At 38.6% G+C, this 20,791-nt stretch overlaps 1 protein-coding gene across 1 annotated transcript in view; it reads left to right on the top strand.

Moving 5' to 3' along the window:
• LOC104523909 (protein sidekick-1) overlaps positions 1–20,791 on the top strand; it is a gene marked incomplete at its 5' end in the record, with an annotated part of 288,170 nt that overhangs the window by 172,727 nt on the left and 94,652 nt on the right. The window contains 5 exons of the mRNA XM_029084663.1: positions 848–1,029; positions 9,111–9,226; positions 12,263–12,455; positions 15,726–15,824; positions 20,770–20,791. The exon at positions 20,770–20,791 is cut by the window's right edge and continues 173 nt beyond it. Of these exons, the coding sequence (XP_028940496.1) occupies positions 848–1,029; positions 9,111–9,226; positions 12,263–12,455; positions 15,726–15,824; positions 20,770–20,791 (612 nt within the window). The remainder of the gene's footprint in view (positions 1–847; positions 1,030–9,110; positions 9,227–12,262; positions 12,456–15,725; positions 15,825–20,769) is intronic.

Genomic DNA, 20,791 nt, shown 5'->3' with positions numbered 1-20,791 from the left:
GAAATAGCATATTGTAAGCATCCATTGTACCATTTTCCTAAAGGAAAGAAAACAAACAGTATTATTCACACTCTCAGATTTGCAAGGTTTGCTTGTTTTCTATAATTTAATTCTTCTCCATAGTTTCTTGGCCTAAAGAGACACATCAAAGGGGCTCTGTTTTCTGCAATACAGTTTTTATATGGGAAAATATATTCAGTGTTTCAGCTTCCCATGTCTCAGCAGAAACTTTGTCAAGACGTTTACTGCTTATCCGCATTTGGTACAGCTCTTCTCCTGGAATTCCAATGCTTAACCAGTTCTTCAGTCTTGACTATATTCCATTCTTATTTTAACCATTCTGTGAAGTAAATCCAGATGGAAGCCAGAAATGGCAATGCCTGAGACTCTAGAAGGTCAGAACTCTCTGAGCTCTTCCTTTTCAGATTTCAGAGGAGAAGGGAAAAAAAAAACCCCAACATTTCTCAAGATGATTTACAGCAGCACACTGATAAAAATCACATCTGGGCTATTTTTTCTACTAAATCACAGCTTTTACTAGACAAGCCACATTTAAAAAGCTGTAATTTTTCTGCAACCGTAAAATAGGATAAAATACCCGTTTTGTTTAGCCCTGAGCGTGTAATCTCAGTGAGATCAGATTATAAATACTACAGTAGTCAAACACAATATGATCTTATCAGGAGTTAGTCTTTTGTTTCTGATTATTTTTCATTATTCTTTGTATAATTCTGCTGTAAAAGTTTGCATGTTGCCTCCTCATAAAGGAAGCTATTTTGCTAGTCAGGATATTTGCTATAATTGATACTATCTAATTAACTAGAAAATTTTTCTTCCCATATGGTAGGTATCGCCTGGCCGGCCTCCCTGGAGAATACCAGTATAAGAACATCACCAGTGCAGAAATTAACTACTGTTTAGTGAAAGACCTGATCATTTGGACCCAGTATGAAATCCAGGTGGCATCTTACAATGGAGCGGGGCTTGGAGTGTTCAGCAGACCTGTGACAGAGTACACTTTACAGGGAGGTGAGCAAATTGGACCAATATATCCTTTATAGTTACTGTTTATGGCACAGTTTTCTAAGGAGAAGGTGCACTCTCTGATAGTCCCACCTAACAACTTGTAAAATGAATAGTCGGTTCAGCCCAATTTGATAGACATCTTGGGGTAGGAAACACCTACAAATTTCAAATGCCGAAGTAGAGACAAGACTCTGCTACTCTCTCTCTGGTGGAAAAAGCTATGAAAGAATTCAAAAATTATCTATTTTTGTTGACCCTCCTGATGACATGTTACCACCCTTGCAGGTCAGAGTCAGCCACAGCATAAGAAATAAACAGAAATGAAGAGACCTGGGTGTCCTGTGGAATGAATTTATAGGGCATGTGGCAGGCAGGGGCTGAGCTTACTCTGCCAGGACAGTCAGAGAGAATATGGCAGGGAATTGGGTATATTATGGTCAAGATGTGCAATACAGGAGACAAAAGCTGAGTAAATCAGTTGCATTAATTCTGATAATCACAGAATACCTTATTTTAGAAATACGGAATAGTTTGTAAGGGAACTGTAGGAAGAGAAATACAGTCTGTGGAGAAAGAGTGGTTTGTAGCATTTCAGGAATGGTGCAGACACTTGTGAAGAGGAAGATAAAATGATCTTTAAAGCCCTAATTTTTATGCTATAGCTCCTCCACAACTTTCTGGTAAGTGCTTTAAGAAGAGTATAAATTACATCAACAAAAGGATATGTAATTACTTTTTACAGCCAGTGTAAGGCATGTTTACATCTCTAGATTGGTATAAAAATCCATAGCATAATTAAGTACCAGGCCCTTAAAGCTTTCATATATTCCCATAACTGCAGGATTGTGCTGGATTCCGAGCACTGGACAGTATGTGATCTCTACTTTGTTGGTCATAAAACAATTAAACTATTTTAAAAACTTACAGTTTTACAGTACATCAGTTACTTTACAATTAGTGAAGAATATGTAGTTGTTTGTTAATTGTTACCAGGAGTACATTATAACATGATTAGATATAGTTTCAGGTGTAGGGAGATCTTTAAGAAAAGATTATTCATATGCAACACTAATTAACTACAACAATTAAAGGAGGAAGCTATCCATATTCTGATTTTGGGCATATAAAGTCTTGCAGTTTAGACCAGTCTAGACACACTCAACCTCTTTCTAGAAGTATTTATAGCAGACCTTGAAATGTTTTTCTTAGTCTTCTCCTTGCAGCCAGGATTAATGTTTTGTATCCCACTAAAGACCAGATCTCTGCTGAGAATCGGTTTGCACACAGAATTTTAATCTCTTTTGTGAATATACTTGTAATTCATTACTTTGTTTATTTGCACATTTTAAGCTATCATAGCACCTTAACCTTCCATCTATTAAGACTCAGCTTTGGACTTTGCACTCTTTTTCTTAAACCCTGCAATTGACTCTAATTTCCCTTGATATTATGTGCTGTTATTATCATCCTTTATTGATTGGCTGTCTGTTGTCATTTATAAGGATATAAATCCTCTGTTATAAATTAAGTGTAGTCAGTCCTACATTCATATTAATCAGCAAGTGTTTAGACTGCAGGACAACCTCCAATGGCCTGTTTGTCTTTATGTAGTTCCTAAATGCTCAGCGGTGGGTAGACATAGAAGAAAACCTAGATATTTCCTATTTATTTTATATCAGTATTTAATAATAGCAGTAAATAACTACTTCACAGATGCTATCATCTCCTAATGAATGCCTTGCTGGGTTTCTTTGCAAATCACCAAAGGCATACAGTCTGTTCTAAAAAGAGTTTGAAGCCTTTTTCATTAACAGTTGAAAAGGGGGATTGGTTGCTATCAGTATCATTTGAAACTGGATTAATATCAAATTTCCATATGTAGAACTCTGCTGTCCAAAACTCTGCTCCTTTGTCTTTCTTGTAGTTGGGAAATGACAGGAAAAGCCAGTGGCTGTTTCTTGCTCCGGAATGTCCTTCTTAAACCAAACCAACAGGAGTAAGAAAAAACCATGTGTAAAACTTCCTTGTAAATCATATTCTGATTTTAATACAAGTGGAGATAAATGTCAAAGGCACACACTCCCATCCATCCCCCTCTCCTACTACCACCACCACCGCCTCTATTCTGACATGCATTAAATGATGTGAGCTACGCTGGCAAGAACCTGTCTGTCTGCAGATGAAAAATACCTGAAATGCCTCATATTAATCAAGGGTGCTATGCAGTCAAAGTCTGGCAGGAAATAAGCACCGGGAGCAGATCAGCACATTGGCAGGAGCAGATCAGCACATTGGCATCTTTGTCATAGGGAATATTGACTAGCCATATAAGCTGTGGATTTATACCAGAACGTAGTCAATTAATCCCTTATTAGTCCTCTGGCATTGCTTTAGCCATTGATAACTAATCAGTTACTCAAAGCTCTTCAAAAATCACCAGCTTCTAGAACGTGGCTAAACTCACAAGATACTGAAAGATCTAAACTTGTAGAGAAACTGGCACATAATGTCAGATAAAATGTCAGAAAGACTTACTGGCAGAGCACTGAACATCCTAGCACTCGGGTCAGACAGTTTGACTGTCTCTAAATCTTGAAAGTCTTTTCAGAGTGATATTCAGCCTAATCCTTTGATGCTCTGTATATATAGGTCTTTCTTCATCAGAGTTTCTCCAGCTGTTCCTTACTTTGATGTTACTTTTCACAGGGATTTGTGCCAGCCTTCTGCATAGGGCAATTTTTACTTATTTAAACAGTGTCCTGCAGGACTTTTCATTGGCATATGAAAACTCCAGATTTCCCAATACCTTTTCATATCGGAGTGTTTTTGTGAGATGTATAAACAGCTTTCTGGATGGTGTTGATGTTGTCTCTGCTCTGTAATATTGGTCATGATTACCTTTTCCTGCAGGTTGGTTTGAGAAAGCAGAAGCTTCCATCCTTTACTTTGGGTCTGCCTCTTTTATCTCACTAGCATGAATGGACTTCTCTGTGAAAAACTCCCATGGTTCCTTAGACTTAGGTGAGGCAAGATTTATAAGTAGAGATATAGCTTTCAATAGGCTCCTTTTATTGACATAAACTAACTTTTGTGTCAACTGTAGGTGCTTTAGGTCTTTCTTTTGATGCACATCCCAAAAGCCAATCTTCTGTCCTAAAGTTCTAAGTAGGTAGCTACTTAAATACTTAAAACTAAGTATTAACATGTAGTTCGACATGCCTTTGTTTTTCCTTCTGTGCCACGCGTAGACACCTTGAAAGACCAGGAAAGTCTGAGCAAAAGGCCGGTAGCTACTTAAATACTTAAAACTAAGTATTTAAGTAGTTCGACATGTAGTTCGACATTCCTTTGTTTTTCCTTCTGTGCCATGCGTAGACACCTTGAAAGGCCAGGAAAGTCTGAGCAAAAGGCTCTTCCTGAATAAAAGAGTGGGAGAGTTGCCAGACTAGTGAGTCTTAATGGTGTGGAGAGAAGAATAAAAGCAAGATGAGTCTTTTCAGCCAGGTCCTCCTACTTTCCAGGCAGTAGGAGGTGAATCAGAAAAATGGATAAGGACTGAGACAGAAGAGCTGGAGAAAACCCTATTAACTGAAAACTTCCCACTTTATGCACAAAATAATCTTGAAAAAGGAATCTCTGAATGAGTATCCTCTAAAAGGAGGACATTCAATTTTATCTCAGTGAACAGAAATTTCCCTTAGTTTTCCCTCAGCCTTTCTTGGAAAAAACATCTTAAAGATCCTTCTTCACTTCCTTGGGGAACCTACCAACAGCCTTGAAGCATCCGTGGCCATGTTGGGCCAAGCTGCCCCTGTGCAGGTTGGAGTTGTAGTGGCTGGATTTTATATCTCTCAGTTTTATCACTGCTAGGTATTATTGCCATCTACATTAAAGGAACAACCAAATCTTCACGTAGAGAAAAAACCTGCAGTTCCCTGAGCTTGCCTTACTGAGACATGGAAGCTGCCACCTCAAAGGTCAGGAGCTCCAGAGGAGTAGGAGACTTTACTAAAAGCCTGTTTTGAAGATCTATATTTAAGAACCATAGCCTGGCTGTCAGAATCCCTGGGGAGTTTACATGCTATTTGCACATAGCTAGAGACAGGATAACTACATGTCTACACATGCTTAACTTTAATGCCTTCTCTTCTCTCAATTATCTCGTCAGCCAAACCCTTTTAATGGCTTTTATCTAGAGTGCTTCCATGACCTTTTCTACTTAGAATGCTGTACATTAACTTGCAGTCCCGGGGGCTGAACTGTTAACAGATTTCCAACCACATGAACTTTATTGGGAAGAAAGTAACAGTTGGTTTTGTCTGATCAATTTGATCTGTAATTCCAAGATGACTCCCAGATGGGTCTCCACTGTGAGATGGTTTAGGAATACTTGCAAACACGATGAAGAACAGGTTTAAAAACTGAGCTTGTGAATACTTGGGGATTACTCTTGAAACACCTATTTGGCATTGGTAGCTTCTATACTGCTTGACAACAAGAAACTTGTAGGAAGAGGATAGATACCTACCACTAAATTAGAAAATCCTTTATGTGGACGGTCACAGTTTCAGTAAGTTACTAACCATGATTTTGGAAAATGACAAGACAAGGGGAAACGGGTTTAAGCTGAAAGAGGGGAGGTTTAGATTAGATATTAGGAAAAAGTTCTTCACTGTGAGGGTGGTCAGACACTGGAACAGATTGCCCAAGGAAGTTGTTGATGCCCCCTCCCTGGAAGTGTTTAAGACCAGGCTGGATGAGGCTTTGAGCAACTTGATCTAGTGGAAGGTGTCCCTGCTGATGGCAGGGGGATTGGAACTAGATGATCTTTAAGGTCCCTTCCAATCCAAACCATTCTATGATTCTATGAAAAGTATTTTGAGTTTTGAAGTGACCAGAAGGTCAACTCTGATTTAGCTTCTGTCAAACTTCTTTTCTTTTTTTAAATGCAAAACTGTTCAGATACCCAAGGAAGTCTTTAATATTGGGACATAAAAGGAGAACTTTATACTGACACTTTTAAGTAAATTTGAGATTATAATGCCAATATTTTACTGATTAAAAAAATTAAAATGTATTTTATTATGTCTTCTGCAATATAATTAAGCTTATGCATATCAGATAGACCATGTTCTTTCCATGTTTTAAATGCATTCATTGAGATGCAGATGTTGATTTTTCAACAAAGATGTCCGAAGAGGAATTGTAATACAAATCATGATTTCCAACATTGTGAAGGTTTTATGATTTCTGTTCATAATTTTTACCATTTTTCTTCTTGTAGCGGGGACGTTTTGTGATATGATGGTTAATCTTGTTTCAGGAAATTATATTTCCCTTTTTAAAAGAAATAACTAATGCATTTGGTTATCCACATTTCTAAAACTGTAGTAAGTCTATCCTGAAGTGCTTGCCTGAGCTTTTTTGAGGACTGTAAGGACTGCAAATGAAAACTTGGAGCTTGCTGATGCAGGTTTTTTCCTCTTTTTAAAAAATTGCAGTATTTTGAATTGTATCTAAAAGACTCATCAGACCCTTAGAATAAAATCCTTCTGACATTGAAATCACTGGAAATTTGCTATTCATTGTCCAACATCCACGGGATCCTCCACTAAAGAAAATAACATATAGAGAAATGAAGCAGCAATGTCCATGCTAATCTGTGTTTCAGGAAAATGATAAAGGTAGTGGGAGTGTCCTGCTGGGAGCAGTGGTGCTGTTGACTCAGGTCACCCGTATGTGTTTCTTAGGGTAGCCTCTTCCTACCACTGACAAAGTTCTGTTTTTCTTCAAGTGTGGCTGTCAGGGTGCAGCGCATGGGTTATGTATAGATTTTCTGTACAATAATTGTGTTACAAAATCAACCTCTAACACATATAAATAGGGTTGTAATGTAGCAGTTCAAGAGAAGGAAGAGAAATGAGCGGAGAGGATGATGCTCAGCTGATTTAGCCTTCATGACAGAAGGAGATTAATCTGTCAATGATATCCAGGTGACTTTCTGCTAACAAACTAACCTGAAAGTTTCTAATACAATTTTCTTCTGCAAATCTCTGGCAGTTACAATATCTGAATATGCAAATATGCAGGAAAGTAAGAATTTTGATTTAAAAAAAAAAATCTTATTCACGTTAACCGTTAATTATACAAAGTATTGCACACAAAAGCAAATTGAAATACATCTTGTGGCTCTCATAATAAACAGTTTCATCAAAGAACATGAATAATAAAAAATGCATTAAGTAGGGGAATGTAGCCAAAGCAGCTCGTTATGACTGTAGAGTGACTTTAATATATATGACTGTATATCAGGATGATTTGGTAAATCTCTTAACTACAAAAACTTTATGATGTCTACAGGTCATTAAAATACTATTATAACCTTCCAAAAGCATACAGGGAATTATGATACATGGCAGGAAGTAGAGCCCAGATTCTAATGAAAATTTAGAGTAGTATCAGATAAATTCTCATTTTAGAACTCAATAATTATGCATAGTTCATAAATTGTGACATCAGATTTTAAGTTAGGGCAAGAGAATTCTGGACAATAGGCAGTTTCTGAGGTTAACAAACTTGAAGAGTTAAATTTTCAAGCCATGGTGTAATCATCAGGGAGTTCTAGTGACACAGGGCAGGAAAGTGTATATTCTTGTCATTTTGAACCTGACATCTTTGAGGATTTCTCCATTTTTCTGTGTTGATATTTCTAGGTTGTGGATGTCTTTGATAAGTGTGCACTGCCCTAGCTCTGTTTGCTGTAGTCTCACTATAGCTTGTAGACCAGTTAAGAATAATGTCCCTTTATGTCTCTTTCACATAGACATACTTTTGGTGGAAAAAGGGGTGGTTTTACATTTTTGAGCTTAATGTCTTGATTTCTTCGCCAAACAAAGACTCATCTTCTAAAAGTACTTTGAAGCTTTAAAAGTTTGTGACTTGCTTTTGAAAAGTATGGGGCAAACCACCATTTCTCAGTGTAGGTCATTGGGCTTTGGTAGAAATTTTCCCTTGGAAGCAGAAGGAACAAAGCTTTCCAGGCTTCAAAACCACTTATGGATAGTTCCTCTTTCATAGAATACAAATGCACATGGCTATCAATAGTAATATTTTTGAAGCTTTATTACACTTATTTTATAGGATTCAAAGGGTACTTGTCCATTTTCAATACTCAAATATCAGTTTTCTTAAACTTATTATAACGTTGGTAATTTCAGAAAAATAGACTTGTCTATTGGTATCCTTTCCTCTAAGAACTATAGAAATTACATTCTAAAACACTAAGTTGATGAAATTGCCTGCAAGGTATTTAAAAAGACATTATATTAAATGGCAAAATATTTAGGTGTTATTTTTTGTTGTTTGAAGGCAGTATGCCTTTATGTTCCATGCTTTTTTGTATTGAGAAAACATCCGTCTAATTAAATACTTGGCATAAAATATATATGCAACTTTTAGTAGATTAGAGGGTGTATTGTCTCAGAATATAAATAATCAATTCAATATACATGAAGGAATACCATACCAGGATAAAAGGAGAACATATCCAATCCCCAAGAAAAATATTTGTTGCATGTGATGACTGGTCCTAATTCTTTAAGCAACAGTAATTAATAAACAGATGCTGTCACTAGATTGTAATTTACAATTAAAACTTTCATTGTGCAGACTCCATGTTTGCTTGTCTGATCTGGGGAAATGTGCAGTATTAAAAGACTCAAGAAATTTATTTCTGAAACTGTGCATTCTCTGTGCAGTCATGGATAATTGAAAGAGATATGTTCACCTATCATCACCTAGTTTCTGTCTCAAGTCTTTGAGAAACTCACCTGTGGAATAAGAAGCTACAGAAATTGTTTCATTCCCTCCTCTTGAAAGAATCTCCAATACAGAATGGGAAATTAACCCAGTTACCCTTCTTTCCTAATCATTGCTGGTTGCTATTTCACAAGAAGTGCATCCTTCTCTCAAGGTTGTTATTACTTTGTGACTCGTGAGTGGCAGTCAACAGGTTCTGTGTTCATCTTCCTCATCCCTCCTCCGCTTTGTTTTATTTCCTTTCTCTCCCTGCTGACTGGGAGCAGTGCCTACAGCTCCACCGCAGAATGTGCAAGTCGAAGCTGTCAACTCCACAACCATCCAGTTCCTCTGGAACCCTCCACCCCAACAGTTCATCAATGGCATTAACCAAGGTTACAAGGTAAATAGAAACAAGCTTTCTGTAACTTCCAATAATGTTTGTCTTAACGGTCCAGTTAGAAGTTGAATCTGATAATTTCTGAATCTCCAAAGTGAACGACTATTTTTCAGGGGTATCTTACACAAAATGAGAAGAACAGAGCAGTTGTTGCTCCTAACATAACACTTGCTAATTTATGTAAGTTCTGAAAAGGGAATATGTCATAGGCTAGAAGTCCTCATACCTTTGTTGTTTACCTGGAGAGTTTCCAAAGCCAAAAAGCAGTTCAGTATCAAACAGTTTGGAAAGTCAGCACAGGAGATATGTTGTTGTGCCACTGAAAAATCAACCTTGATGTTTCTATTTACTCTAATGCAAAATTCCCATTCGTTTCATTAGGAAACAAGTCATCACGCTAAATATTTGTCTTAACTTTCCCACTGTGATGATTTGGGAGAAGTAAGAATGTAAAATGTATTAATCATGCTTGATGACAAGGAGTTAGCATGAGAAGCCCCTGTTGATGGGGCAACTGGTGATATCTATTACAGTACGCAGAGTAGAGAGTGCTTAACAGAGCACTTGTTGGTACTTTGACCAGTGGAGTGTGTGCTAAGAAGGTAGCTGGAGTGGTTTATTTCTGTCTCTCAGGAAGGACTGCTTAATAGAAAATCCTTCAACAGTTTGGCAGTAGGGGCATAATAAACGAAGGGTTTAAAAACATTCAGTGGAAGAACAAAGAGAAATCTTGTGGGAATCACAGAGCAGGAAAAGAGACGACAGATACCTTTCATGAGCAGGGAGGAAGAAGGTTAATTTAGGTGTGGGGTGAGCTGAGAGGGATGTGTAGTTCAGAAGACAAGCTGTGAATTGAGCGATTGTAGGTGGGTTTTAGAAGTTTTGGAAGTCTTGAGCCTTTTCTAAGAATTTCTCAAAATGATGGAGAAACTGAGACAGAGGTATGCATGGGAGTTTTAGTGGTTTTCCCATCTAGATCATTCTCATAAAAAACAGTGATAGCTTCAGAATCCCGCTACTGAATACTATATACATGTAGATGGGTATGTCTGTTTTTCCCAGAGATGGAATCAGCTTTCGAGACAAGATGACTGACGGGGCTGCAGGAGTATGTCCTGAAACCTCAATATAGAAGTAGCACTTGGCTTCGGTTCAGACTCTGGAGAATAAAAGCACTTTTTGGGCTCAGTGAACTGCAATGCACTATAATTTTTCTGGTGCAAGTCCAAGCATGGTGAGCTCAGTCAGATTTGCAAAAGTCATATTTCAGATTTTTATTCTTTGTCTTATTCAAACAGAGTTTCAGTCTGAAGATCTCTAGTCTCATTGCTCAGCTGCTTCTAATTTATGTTTCAGTTTCTTTAGCAATGGTATAAAATAACTAAAATCATTATTTGTACTGGTCAGTGGTCAGTGAAAACTCTTGAAATGATCAAAATTTCTCTTTCTTTGGGTTTTTTGCAGTACATTGCAGCAGCTTTACTATTCCTGTTTCTCATAAGGATTGTGAACTGCAGTACAAAGACTGTGTGAGAGCATTTCTGTCAGTTACTCCTATAGCATAGTTTTTTATATGATTTATAAATTACTAGTAGTCAAAGCTAGGTCTTTGCTTTTCTTAAGGATTAAACCCATTTTTTCTTTAACTCACAGAATTGTTCACCTTTATTTTCTGCACATTTATTGAAGGCTGTGCAATGAAATGTACTCAAAAAAGAGAAGTTCAGTCCTCCAAAGTTATAAATGCCAATTGTAATCCACAAAGATGATTTAAAAAATAAAATAAAACTTACTATTCCATCAACCATTTTCCATTTTTATCTTTTCTTTGAAATGTATTTGCATTTCAAGAAGTTGTAAAGTGCACTTTTTCAAATATGAAATATTCCTAACAAAATTACTCCTTATAGTCCTCTAACTTTGCTTTCTGATTATCAAAAACTATAGACATTGACTAAATGTGTCAAATATGGCTCGTTAATTTCAGGCATTTATGCATATTTATGAGCCTGAAATCAACACAAGGAGCACGATTTAAACAGATACTGAGTAAGGCTTAGAATTTTAACTTACTTATATAAGCCACATGATAAGGATTTTTGAACGAAATAAAAATTTCATAAGCACTTTAAAGCTTTAGACTCCTAAGCCATTAAAGCGGTTTCAAAAATTGTTTTAAAATTTCAAAGTCGTTTGCCAAAAATGAATTTTTTAAGTCCTCATTTAGGTACCTACACATTAAGGTACTGCGCTCTAGAAAATATTGATCGCCCAGAAGATCCACTGAGATGAATGAAACCTGGAAGAACTGAGCACATCTAACAAGCACCCCACTTTAAATGCAGAAAAATGTCTAACTTTTGGGACCTAGGTGTTGAAAATTGTAGTAATCATCTTTACAACCATTTTCTATTCTTTCTGTAGTTGCAGAACCCTTTGAATCATTCACGGTGTGGATATCCCCAAACCACCAAACGTTGTAATACTCTGAGCCTGTTAGGTGAGGCTGGTCAATGGGGTGATAAGGGGCTGGGGAAGGTGAAGGAGGATTTCCCCTCCCCTCTTTCTCCTACCTCATCCCACTAACCTCCCCAGCCACTGGGATCTTTAAAGAAATACCAAAAATAATACAAAGCGTTTATCTCAGAGTAGCACTGAAAGTGCTTTTCTTCCTTCAGCTTTCCTTTCAGCAGCAGTGACTGTCCAGGCTGGTCAGAGCAGCCCAGAGACAGACGAAACACTCATGTTGTACAAATAATAATTTGCAATAATTTTGGCGTTGCTCGGTAGCAGACATTGAGAACTGCAATGCCTCCACGGTATCGGTGTATCCCCATCACTAGTGAATATTATGCACATCCCTCCAGTTATCACAGTAACAGTTTTATATCCATCTGTTCAGTGTCAGAGCTGACAGTAGTTTAACAGCATCACTTGTTTTTTTACAATCAGATTAAGATGGTTTTGGCAGCCAAACATACTTTGATTCTAAATAGACACAACTTCTAATGAGAGCTCATCCATGGTTGAATTTTCTAGCTTCTAGCCTGGCCAGTGGATGCTCCAGAGACTGTGACCATAGTCACTATTGCTCCAGATTTTCATGGTGTTCATAGCGGCTGCATCACCAACCTGAAGAAGTATACGACTTACTATACATCGGTTCTTTGTTTCACCACACCTGGCGATGGACCCCGGAGCACACCCCAGCTCCTGCGTACCCTTGAAGACAGTGAGTAGTCGGCACTGGTAAAGAATCTCAGTGCATGGATTTTTTTTTTTTGGTTGGATATAAAAGAACTTTCAAATCTGGGCACTTAAAATTTGACCTCAGGTTTACAATCAGTTTACAGTCTCTTGTCAAGTTACTTTGCATTAGACGACGACCTCAGCCAGTTGTCCTTGTGTGTGATTTAAGCCCATGGCAAATGAAAGTAATTTAATTTTTTTTTTTCATTACATACTAAACCTGAATGAATTTTTTTACATTGGTCAGAAGCTGAAAGCTTCATATTCTGGTTCAGCTAACACACAACACGCTGTTTATGTCTGTGAACCTTGTGCTCTTAAATCCATGTTCAGGCATCCTAATAAATATGAATTGATCTTCCTAGGAACTGAGCGCTGGAACTTCCTGTGGAGGTCAATGATTAATTTATGATTGTTTCCTTCTGTTATTCAATATATTGAAAATGTCTGTGTCTATATTATATTGCAAGTGTGTGTATAAAACAACCAGAATCAGAACAATGCAGTAACTCTTATTCTGCAAAACTGAAGTCAAATTTGTAGGGTGAAATACGATGAGCTAGACAGTTTAGCATATAAATTATTTCCTCCATCAGAAAATGTTTTGGCCTCTGTGGCCCCTTGGAAGTGTTTGCTCAAGACATGTTTGGGACTAACAAGTCTGTGTGTGTCTGATGCAGATAACTAAATTGCAGTGGCCCTCATAGCTAACTGTGTGTCCACAGTGATCTTGGATCTGGCCAGCGCTTCAGTATCTTCCTGCCACAGAGCATGATAAACACTGCTGCATATTTTCAGATCCAAATCAGAATTAAAAAAATGCCCACTACACCCATTAAGGTATTGTTTTTAGAAATACTACTTTGCTTTAATAGGAGTCTTTTAGATTAGTCAGTGTTCCCGTAAAGAAAAATCTGATTATCATTAACATTCACAGAAGTGAGGCTGGAAGTGCTAATCCAATTTTTCTTGAGATACTCTTGAAAGAATATGAAGAAAATTAAGTAAGTACTTTCCCATGGATTTTCTTTTTGTGGTCAGTCTTCTCCATATGCTAGACCTCTGCCCTAAGAGTGAATTGTAGACATAAACTAAAAGATCACCAAGATAGCAGTTTATGTACCAGAAATCTATGTGAACCATTAATATAAACTTACGCTTTTATCTGGGGTTAAAGCAAAAGCCATGGAAGAAAGATAAACATGCATTTGGTTCCTGTGCACAGTACTAACTTTTGTGCCTGTAATCCTAAGGAAGTGAGGCTTTTGGCAATGATGGTTTGTAAATGTGTTTGGTTGTCTGTCTTAGGTCCATCTGTCTTTTTCCCTCCAACGACATTTGATTCCCGTGGCTAATTTCAGTGAGTACAGAAAAGTAAGAGAGCAAAGATATGAGACTCCTAAGATTTCTTGAGCATTAATCATCTGGGAAGAGAAAAGAGAGTATTTCTGCTGAAGGAAAGGCTGCAGAAATGAGCCTTTAAAGACCTTGTGGAAAATGGGAGATGAGGCACACTCAAGGCATTGGGAGTATCTTGGGGAAATGTTGGGATCACTTGACATTTTAAACACAAGAAAATTCCATCATGAAACATAAAAGAAGAGAAAGCCAGACTTGTCTTTTCTCAAACATTTAAGACATTTCTTGGTGTATGCAGCTTTGTGCTGCAAGGAGCCTCAGGAGCAGAGAAGAGCAGGATTTTTTTAGATTTTATTTTTTGATCCTTCAGAATTGCTTTCTTTGGTTTTTATGGTGACTGAGAAGTTAAGTGCAGCATGGCATAATGCATCTTTGCGGAGAACTCATTGACTCTAAGTTGCTTCAGGATTTATGTGGTGGGAAAAAGGATTGGAAAGGACTGTCACTCATGTTCTCAGGTGATAATTTTCTGTCTGTATAGCGAAGTTAGAAAATCCTTTAGAAAAAAACTAGCGCAAACAAATCTGTTTGCTGATGAACTGTAGGTCAAATAAAATCTGACATCCAGTCAGAAGCAATGTGTCCTGGCTAGGAGGAACCTGCACCTGTTTTTCATTATGACATTAAAATTGGACTGCAACTGCAGGAACTAATTGGAGTAAGGCTTTGTGAGTATGTGGTTTGCATGTCTGCAGATACATGGTCCCAAATAGTGCATAATTGCTGGGCTCTTGTTGGGTATTCCTGAGATCACTACCAGATCAGCAGCTCTTGCTGTAATGCTTTGCCTACTAGATATCACAGAATGGATTTGGAAATTTTCCTCACTAGGATTGCAGAATTGCAAATGTGGTTGTAGCTGACCTACTGGCAGGCTGCTTTTTTTTTTTTTTATCATAGCTGGAGGGGAATGAGAAACTGGACTAAAGTGAAGAGGAAACAAAATATGAAATTGCAGACGAGAAATTGCCAACTGATGTCAGTGGAGCTGGAGGATACTCGGGCAGGGATCCAATGACAGAAGCACAGTGAATATAAAGTGAACAAAAACTCCTTTTTCCAGTACATCGATTGAAGACAGAACAGCAGTTGGATCAAAAATCAGTCAGGATGTCTTCCTTGAAGATCAAAATTGAGGGAGGATGACATATTCTTGACAGTCATTCCATTTTATGCTTTTTCATTGCACACTAGGGAGCTGAAATTTTTAAGAGCTCTTGAGCTACATCATAAAAATCCTTTAAAAGTTTCACACACTTGTATTCATTTTACAGAAGACAGTTGCCATTATGTTGGATGTTTTTAGAGTTGTTTTGAGAGAATCAATCCAAGCAGTGGCTCGGTGACTCTGTCCTTGCTTTGACCTCGTGTAGGCAAAAGGCTCTTCCCAGGTGAGGGAGGTGCTGGTGCTGTTGCTACAGACCCAAGGCCAGATCAGGTGCACATAGCAGTTCGGGTAAACACTACACACCGTCAGTGAGGGAAAACAGCAAATGCAGTTGCTTCCAGGATTGCCAGCTTGATTGTTCTAATTAGATTAGATTAAGAAGAGAGGCAGAGAACAAGTTGCGTGCAAGTCTCCTGCTGCCACTTGCTTTAGTTCTCTGCACAGTTAGGATGATGACTGGATAAAATAATTTATGTGATGATAGCCAGAGTGCTTCTTAACACCTTGCCTTCTCCCCTCTCCCCTGCAGCTCTCACTGATGTTTCCAGCAGGCTTCCCTTGGCCCTGGCTCAGTGTTCTATTACTTCAGCCCTAACCTTGCCACATGAATCAGATCAAAAGTAAGTGGGGTTCTCCTGTTAACAGATTTCCTTTTCTGATTGCCAGAGCCAGGAGCGGTGGGACACCTGAGTTTCACTGAGATTCTGGACACGTCTCTCAAGGTCAGCTGGCAAGAGCCTGTAGAGAAAAATGGCATCATTACAGGCAAGTATCAGCTGCTATCTCCTTTCTTTTTAATTTTTTTTTTTAATGTGTGTGAGGTGGAATGTATCATTGCAGTGGAAAAATGTTTGTGTAATAGAGCGTTTAGGGAGAACTGGCTACTGTGAGCGCTGGTTTCCTGGTTCCTCTTTTGGGTAATTGAAGTGTCGGCTAGGACACGTTACAGAAAGTACGGGTCCAGTTACTGGCAGCTCATGACTGTGGTCACTGAAAAGGCAGTCTGTGTTAGAAATCAGCTCCCCACGGAGTCTCTGGTCTTGTTAAATCTTCCTGGACCTCCACCTGTGTTACTAAATTTCTGAAACTTTGTGAGAGAGCGTTTGGCTTTTGCCCCAGAGGTGGGGAGATCCTACCTGGAGTTTACAGCTGCAAAATCTGGATTGGCATCGCTAAGATTTGCAATGAAGACCAAGCCTGAAATCAGCAGTATCCGTCATCTGTGATCAAGTGGTCTATGGACTACGTGACAGAATTTGCATGTCATTACTTAATTTTGTATAAACCGTCACAAGGGTTCAGAACCCTCTTGTTTCTCTTTGATGAGCTTGCCATTTGACAAGCTATTTATCTATTTACTGTATGCCAGTGTAGATACAACATCAGCAACTTCATTATTTTTCATAAAGGAAGCTATAAATAGTTGAGAAAAATTCTAATTCTTATCAACAGAGGCAATATTGTTTTCAGATGGGAAACTATTACAGCTGCACAGGAAGGCTATTCCATTTAACAAAGGCTTTCAAGGTTTTGAAGTGCAAGAAAGCTCCCAAATTTTAAATTACTGGAGCTAAAATTCATAGTTGGGAAGGGAGAGCATCATTTCATATAGATCAAAATATTTTGTTTTGGGAACATTGACATTTAAATGTATTTTATTTTTTTTAAAAAGTATTATAATTTGTAAAAATGAAATAGATTTTAGGAGTTAAAAAAAAAAAATCGGAGTTTCTGGCACCTAAACATTGAAATGTTGTATCAGTCCAATTTTCTTGAAGCATTTTAACTTTGACAGGTCTAATTATGTTGATAGGACTTGCATTTGTCAATGTTCTTTGTATCTGCAACATGCACCATTTATACATGTGTCTTCTGTGCTGTTTATAGTATATGTGGAGTCCTTATGTAGATCATCTTATGCCTTTATACCTGTAGTTACCTATAGTAACCTCCCTGAAATATGCATTGATTTAAGTGGCTTGAGAACAGAAACTAATGACTTCTGTAAGCAGAGCAGTAGTGATGCAGTGAAGATGGCCAAAGCCTTCAAGCCCAAGTACTTAAATTTAGGTACCTAAATCCAAGTCTAGCTGTCTAGGTAAGATGATGTAGTAATAGCCTCGCTGAGCACAACTTAGCAGCACTATACTTAGTGTTGCAGAATTGTTTTGCTAGAAACAAGCTGCTGCCTCCCAGAATGGGTTGAAACCTGGTGGAATATGATGATGGACCATGCTATATTCAGGGCAAATTGTTTCAGAAAGAATTAACTCAAGGAGCTCTATTGTTCATGAAGAAACACCAGTGTAAAAATGCCTGGCAAAGTTTATAAGGAAAAAGAAATGTTCTTAATGATGCAAATTGCATTTGAGCTGGAAGAAAAGAATCACAAAATTGTTCATGCCCTGAGTGCTTCAAAGGTTTATAGAGGGCTGCTTGGAGATCTGAATGCTTAGGGAGGCAATTATTCATCATTTCTCCTCATTGATATCATTACTGGACCTTCTCGTTCTGTGCACCAGAGCTGGGAGGAGGAAAGCGTAGAGGGTGGTGCCCGGCAGCCAGCCTTCTCTGGGAAATTGCCCATTACTCTTGCTGCAAATGTCAGTATCTTCCTCGTTCTCTCAGTAAACATTGATTTATGGGGACCTGGATATAGACGGATAGTTCGTGATTGGGTGTACTGCTCTCTTGTAGAGAATTTACTCCAGATCAACGGAAAATTATTTCTGAAACTCCTCTGGTCATTAGTTTCCGTTAGGCAGCATTTTGTGGAGAGGTTGTAGTGCCAAAGCATACGGGAGGGCTCTGTGGCACCTTTCCTATTCTCACTTCCACTGAAGCCAGAGGAAACACGCTCAGCCCAGGCTGGCTGGACTCCCTCGTGCACGTTTCTGGCAGGGATCATCTCTGTAAAACAGAGAGTGCATTTTTACCAACCACATGTCCTAAAGATCTGCCCATCTGTCAGTCATTGTGGCTGAAGTGCTACTTGGCGGTACGCTAGATGATGTTCCTTTCCTTCAGCATTTTTTTTTCATCTGTTTTTGTTATGCATGATTACATTTGGCTTTGTGTCTGCTTGGTATGTACGTATGTATCTTCTATTTGCATTTTTTATATGACTAGAATTTAACTATACTTTTGGAACTGGAATATCTGATGGTAAATGCTGCCTCTTTGCCTTTTTCTTCAATATGCATGTGAACTCAGAGTGGTTTTCCTGGTGAACACCTTTTTCAGAAAGGAAATACATAGAAAAACTGTGCGCCTAATGCTGGGTCTCATCACTGTGGTCACAAGGGAGAAAACATAAAATATGGTGGTTTTCCTGGTGAACACCTTTTTCAGAAAAGAAATACATAGAAACTGTGTGCTTAATGCTGGGTCTCATCCCTGTGTTCACAAGGGAGAAAACATAAAATATTCAAAGAATAATTGCCAATACTTGATGTATAACCAAAGCTTATCTAAATAGGAGAAGATATCTCAATCACTCAAGATTGCCTAGTACATGGTGGGTGAAACTTTCTGTTGTTGGTAAGCAACAAATGGATAGAGGGAGCATTAAAAGTCCCCTGTTTATCATCTTCTGGTTATTTATTGCTTTGAGCAACTCATTTAATTTTATTCTGAGGTGATGCTCCTTGATTCCATCTGCCAGCCCATGTGTAAGGTTCAAAGCAGGCATAGCAGGGTTGTCTGCAGCTCCCAGGCAGACGAGGCCCTTGCCCAGCATCTGCTCCATCCATGGCTGCACATGAACGTTCTGCTGGATGGGGACACGCTGTCAGTTTTGTGTCCTCTGTTGGGAAGTGGGGAGAGACACAATTGCACCTTCCTCAGACTCTTTCTCAGTCTTCCACCTTACCATGTCCGGAACCCACAGCTTTTGAAAGAAAGAGGGGTTTGTGATGGGTGTTCTGTTTGCGACTCCTTCATGTCTCTTCCCTGAACATCAAATAAACCATTCTGTTCGATCTCTATTGATAAAGACAATAGAGTCCTTAAGTTTTGTCAAAATCTTCAGACAGATTATAAGTTTGCCTGTACTTCATTAAAATCTGATTGCTGGTAAACGATTCTCAAGCCTTTGCGGAGAACATCAAAACGCCATAGTGTCTCCGAGATATTCATAAAATACTGACTTAATTCCCATTTAACAGTTGAGATGGTTCAGACACTTAAAACTGGCTCTGGATGAGCATTCAGGAGCTTTTTCCCCTTTGCTTAAGTAATGCATAGGCAGACAAGCGGTTGTGGTGTAGCTGGAGTTGTTGAAGTATCACTTCTCTTTATCACTGTCCCCTCACTGGAAATATAATTAGTGACTATGTGAGTACTCCAAGCCCGTTTTCATGCAAAATTAGGTTAACATGAATCTGTCAGTGATGGTAACTAGCACCAGAGGAAGGATAACATCTCGTACCTCTCAAATTCTCACAGAAATATTTGTCTTGCCATGCTTGTAGTTCATGAGATGATGTTTCCTTGTTGATTAATACCATAAAGTATTTTGCTACATCAATTTGTGTATGTTAATCAGCTTATCGTGTTTATTTGTGGGTTTTGTTGGGGTTTTTTTAAAAAGGGAAAAAAAAACCTCAAGGCCCGTAGCTGGTCTGAATTCCTTATCTTAGATGATGGGAACAGGAACCCAGTAGGGAGTTTCTCTAGCCAGCTTGCCTCATGCATGGTTCACTCAGTGGGGTTCCTTTCTGCTAGTCCTTTTCACTCACTTGCATTTCACAGGCATTCAAGAGCTATGTGTATTTTTTCCCCCCCTGAGTCAAATCACAAAGAAAGCTGTAATCAAGCAAACTTTTCAGGCACGCTCTCTGGAGACTGGCACAGTAAAGTTCAAATGGGTTCAAACAAGAATAAAGTGGGACTGGGCAGGAGGAGGACAAGCAGATTTGGAGGTAAAATTGAGCAAATCAGACAGCAGAAAGTTTCAGAAGTTCTTGGAAGGCAAATGGTTATAAAAGTGATAAAAAGGAAAGCCTGGAAGAATAATATGGAGGTCAGGGTGAGTGTAGTTTTAGACAATAGCTTGGCTACACTATGGTTTTGAAAGAAAGGATAATGATTCACCTTGCTAAAGGATTTGTGTGAGGAACAAGCAGGGGGGAGTAGAAGTTTTTTCAGTTCCTAGAAGATTCCCACAATGTTCCTGTCTGAATGTTACTGCTGTTACTTCAACCTGGAAAGGGAGTAGCCCTACTAAGTGCATATAGATTTTTTTAGTTAGATGTTCTTACTGGTGAGAAGATGTTATATCTTTCCAGTGTTTCTTCCTGTTCACTTCGTAGAGGTCACAAGCCCACCCTTCTGTGAGGTTATCCCCAGGTTTCCTTGCCATTTCATAGCAAGCACTGTATTGTCATCGGAAAACCAGACTGTTGAGACTCCATGTCCTCCCCATCTGTAATCTGATGGGCAGATGATACCCCATGGGATAGCTACATCAGTTGCTTATTGGAAATAAAAATATTAGAAAAATACTTGGGTATTTTAGCCAGTGTTTACTTAAACTTTTTTTTTTTCCCACTTATAAATAAGAAACAGGTCATGCCATCATGGACCACTAGCAAGTCTTGCAGAAGCAGGAATTTACCAGTCTCTGGGTTATTACATCACTGTGCTTTAGAAGAAAAACTAGACCCCACCACTGCTACAGCCCCCTGACTTCTGTGTCATTGTTTTTCAGGGTACCAGATCTCCTGGGAGGT

The sequence above is a fragment of the Antrostomus carolinensis genome, unplaced genomic scaffold (assembly GCF_000700745.2).
Source record: "Antrostomus carolinensis isolate BGI_N321 unplaced genomic scaffold, ASM70074v2 scaffold534, whole genome shotgun sequence".
In the NCBI taxonomy this organism is placed as follows: Eukaryota; Metazoa; Chordata; class Aves; order Caprimulgiformes; family Caprimulgidae; genus Antrostomus; species Antrostomus carolinensis.
This window is presented reverse-complemented; position numbering and strand designations above follow the sequence as displayed.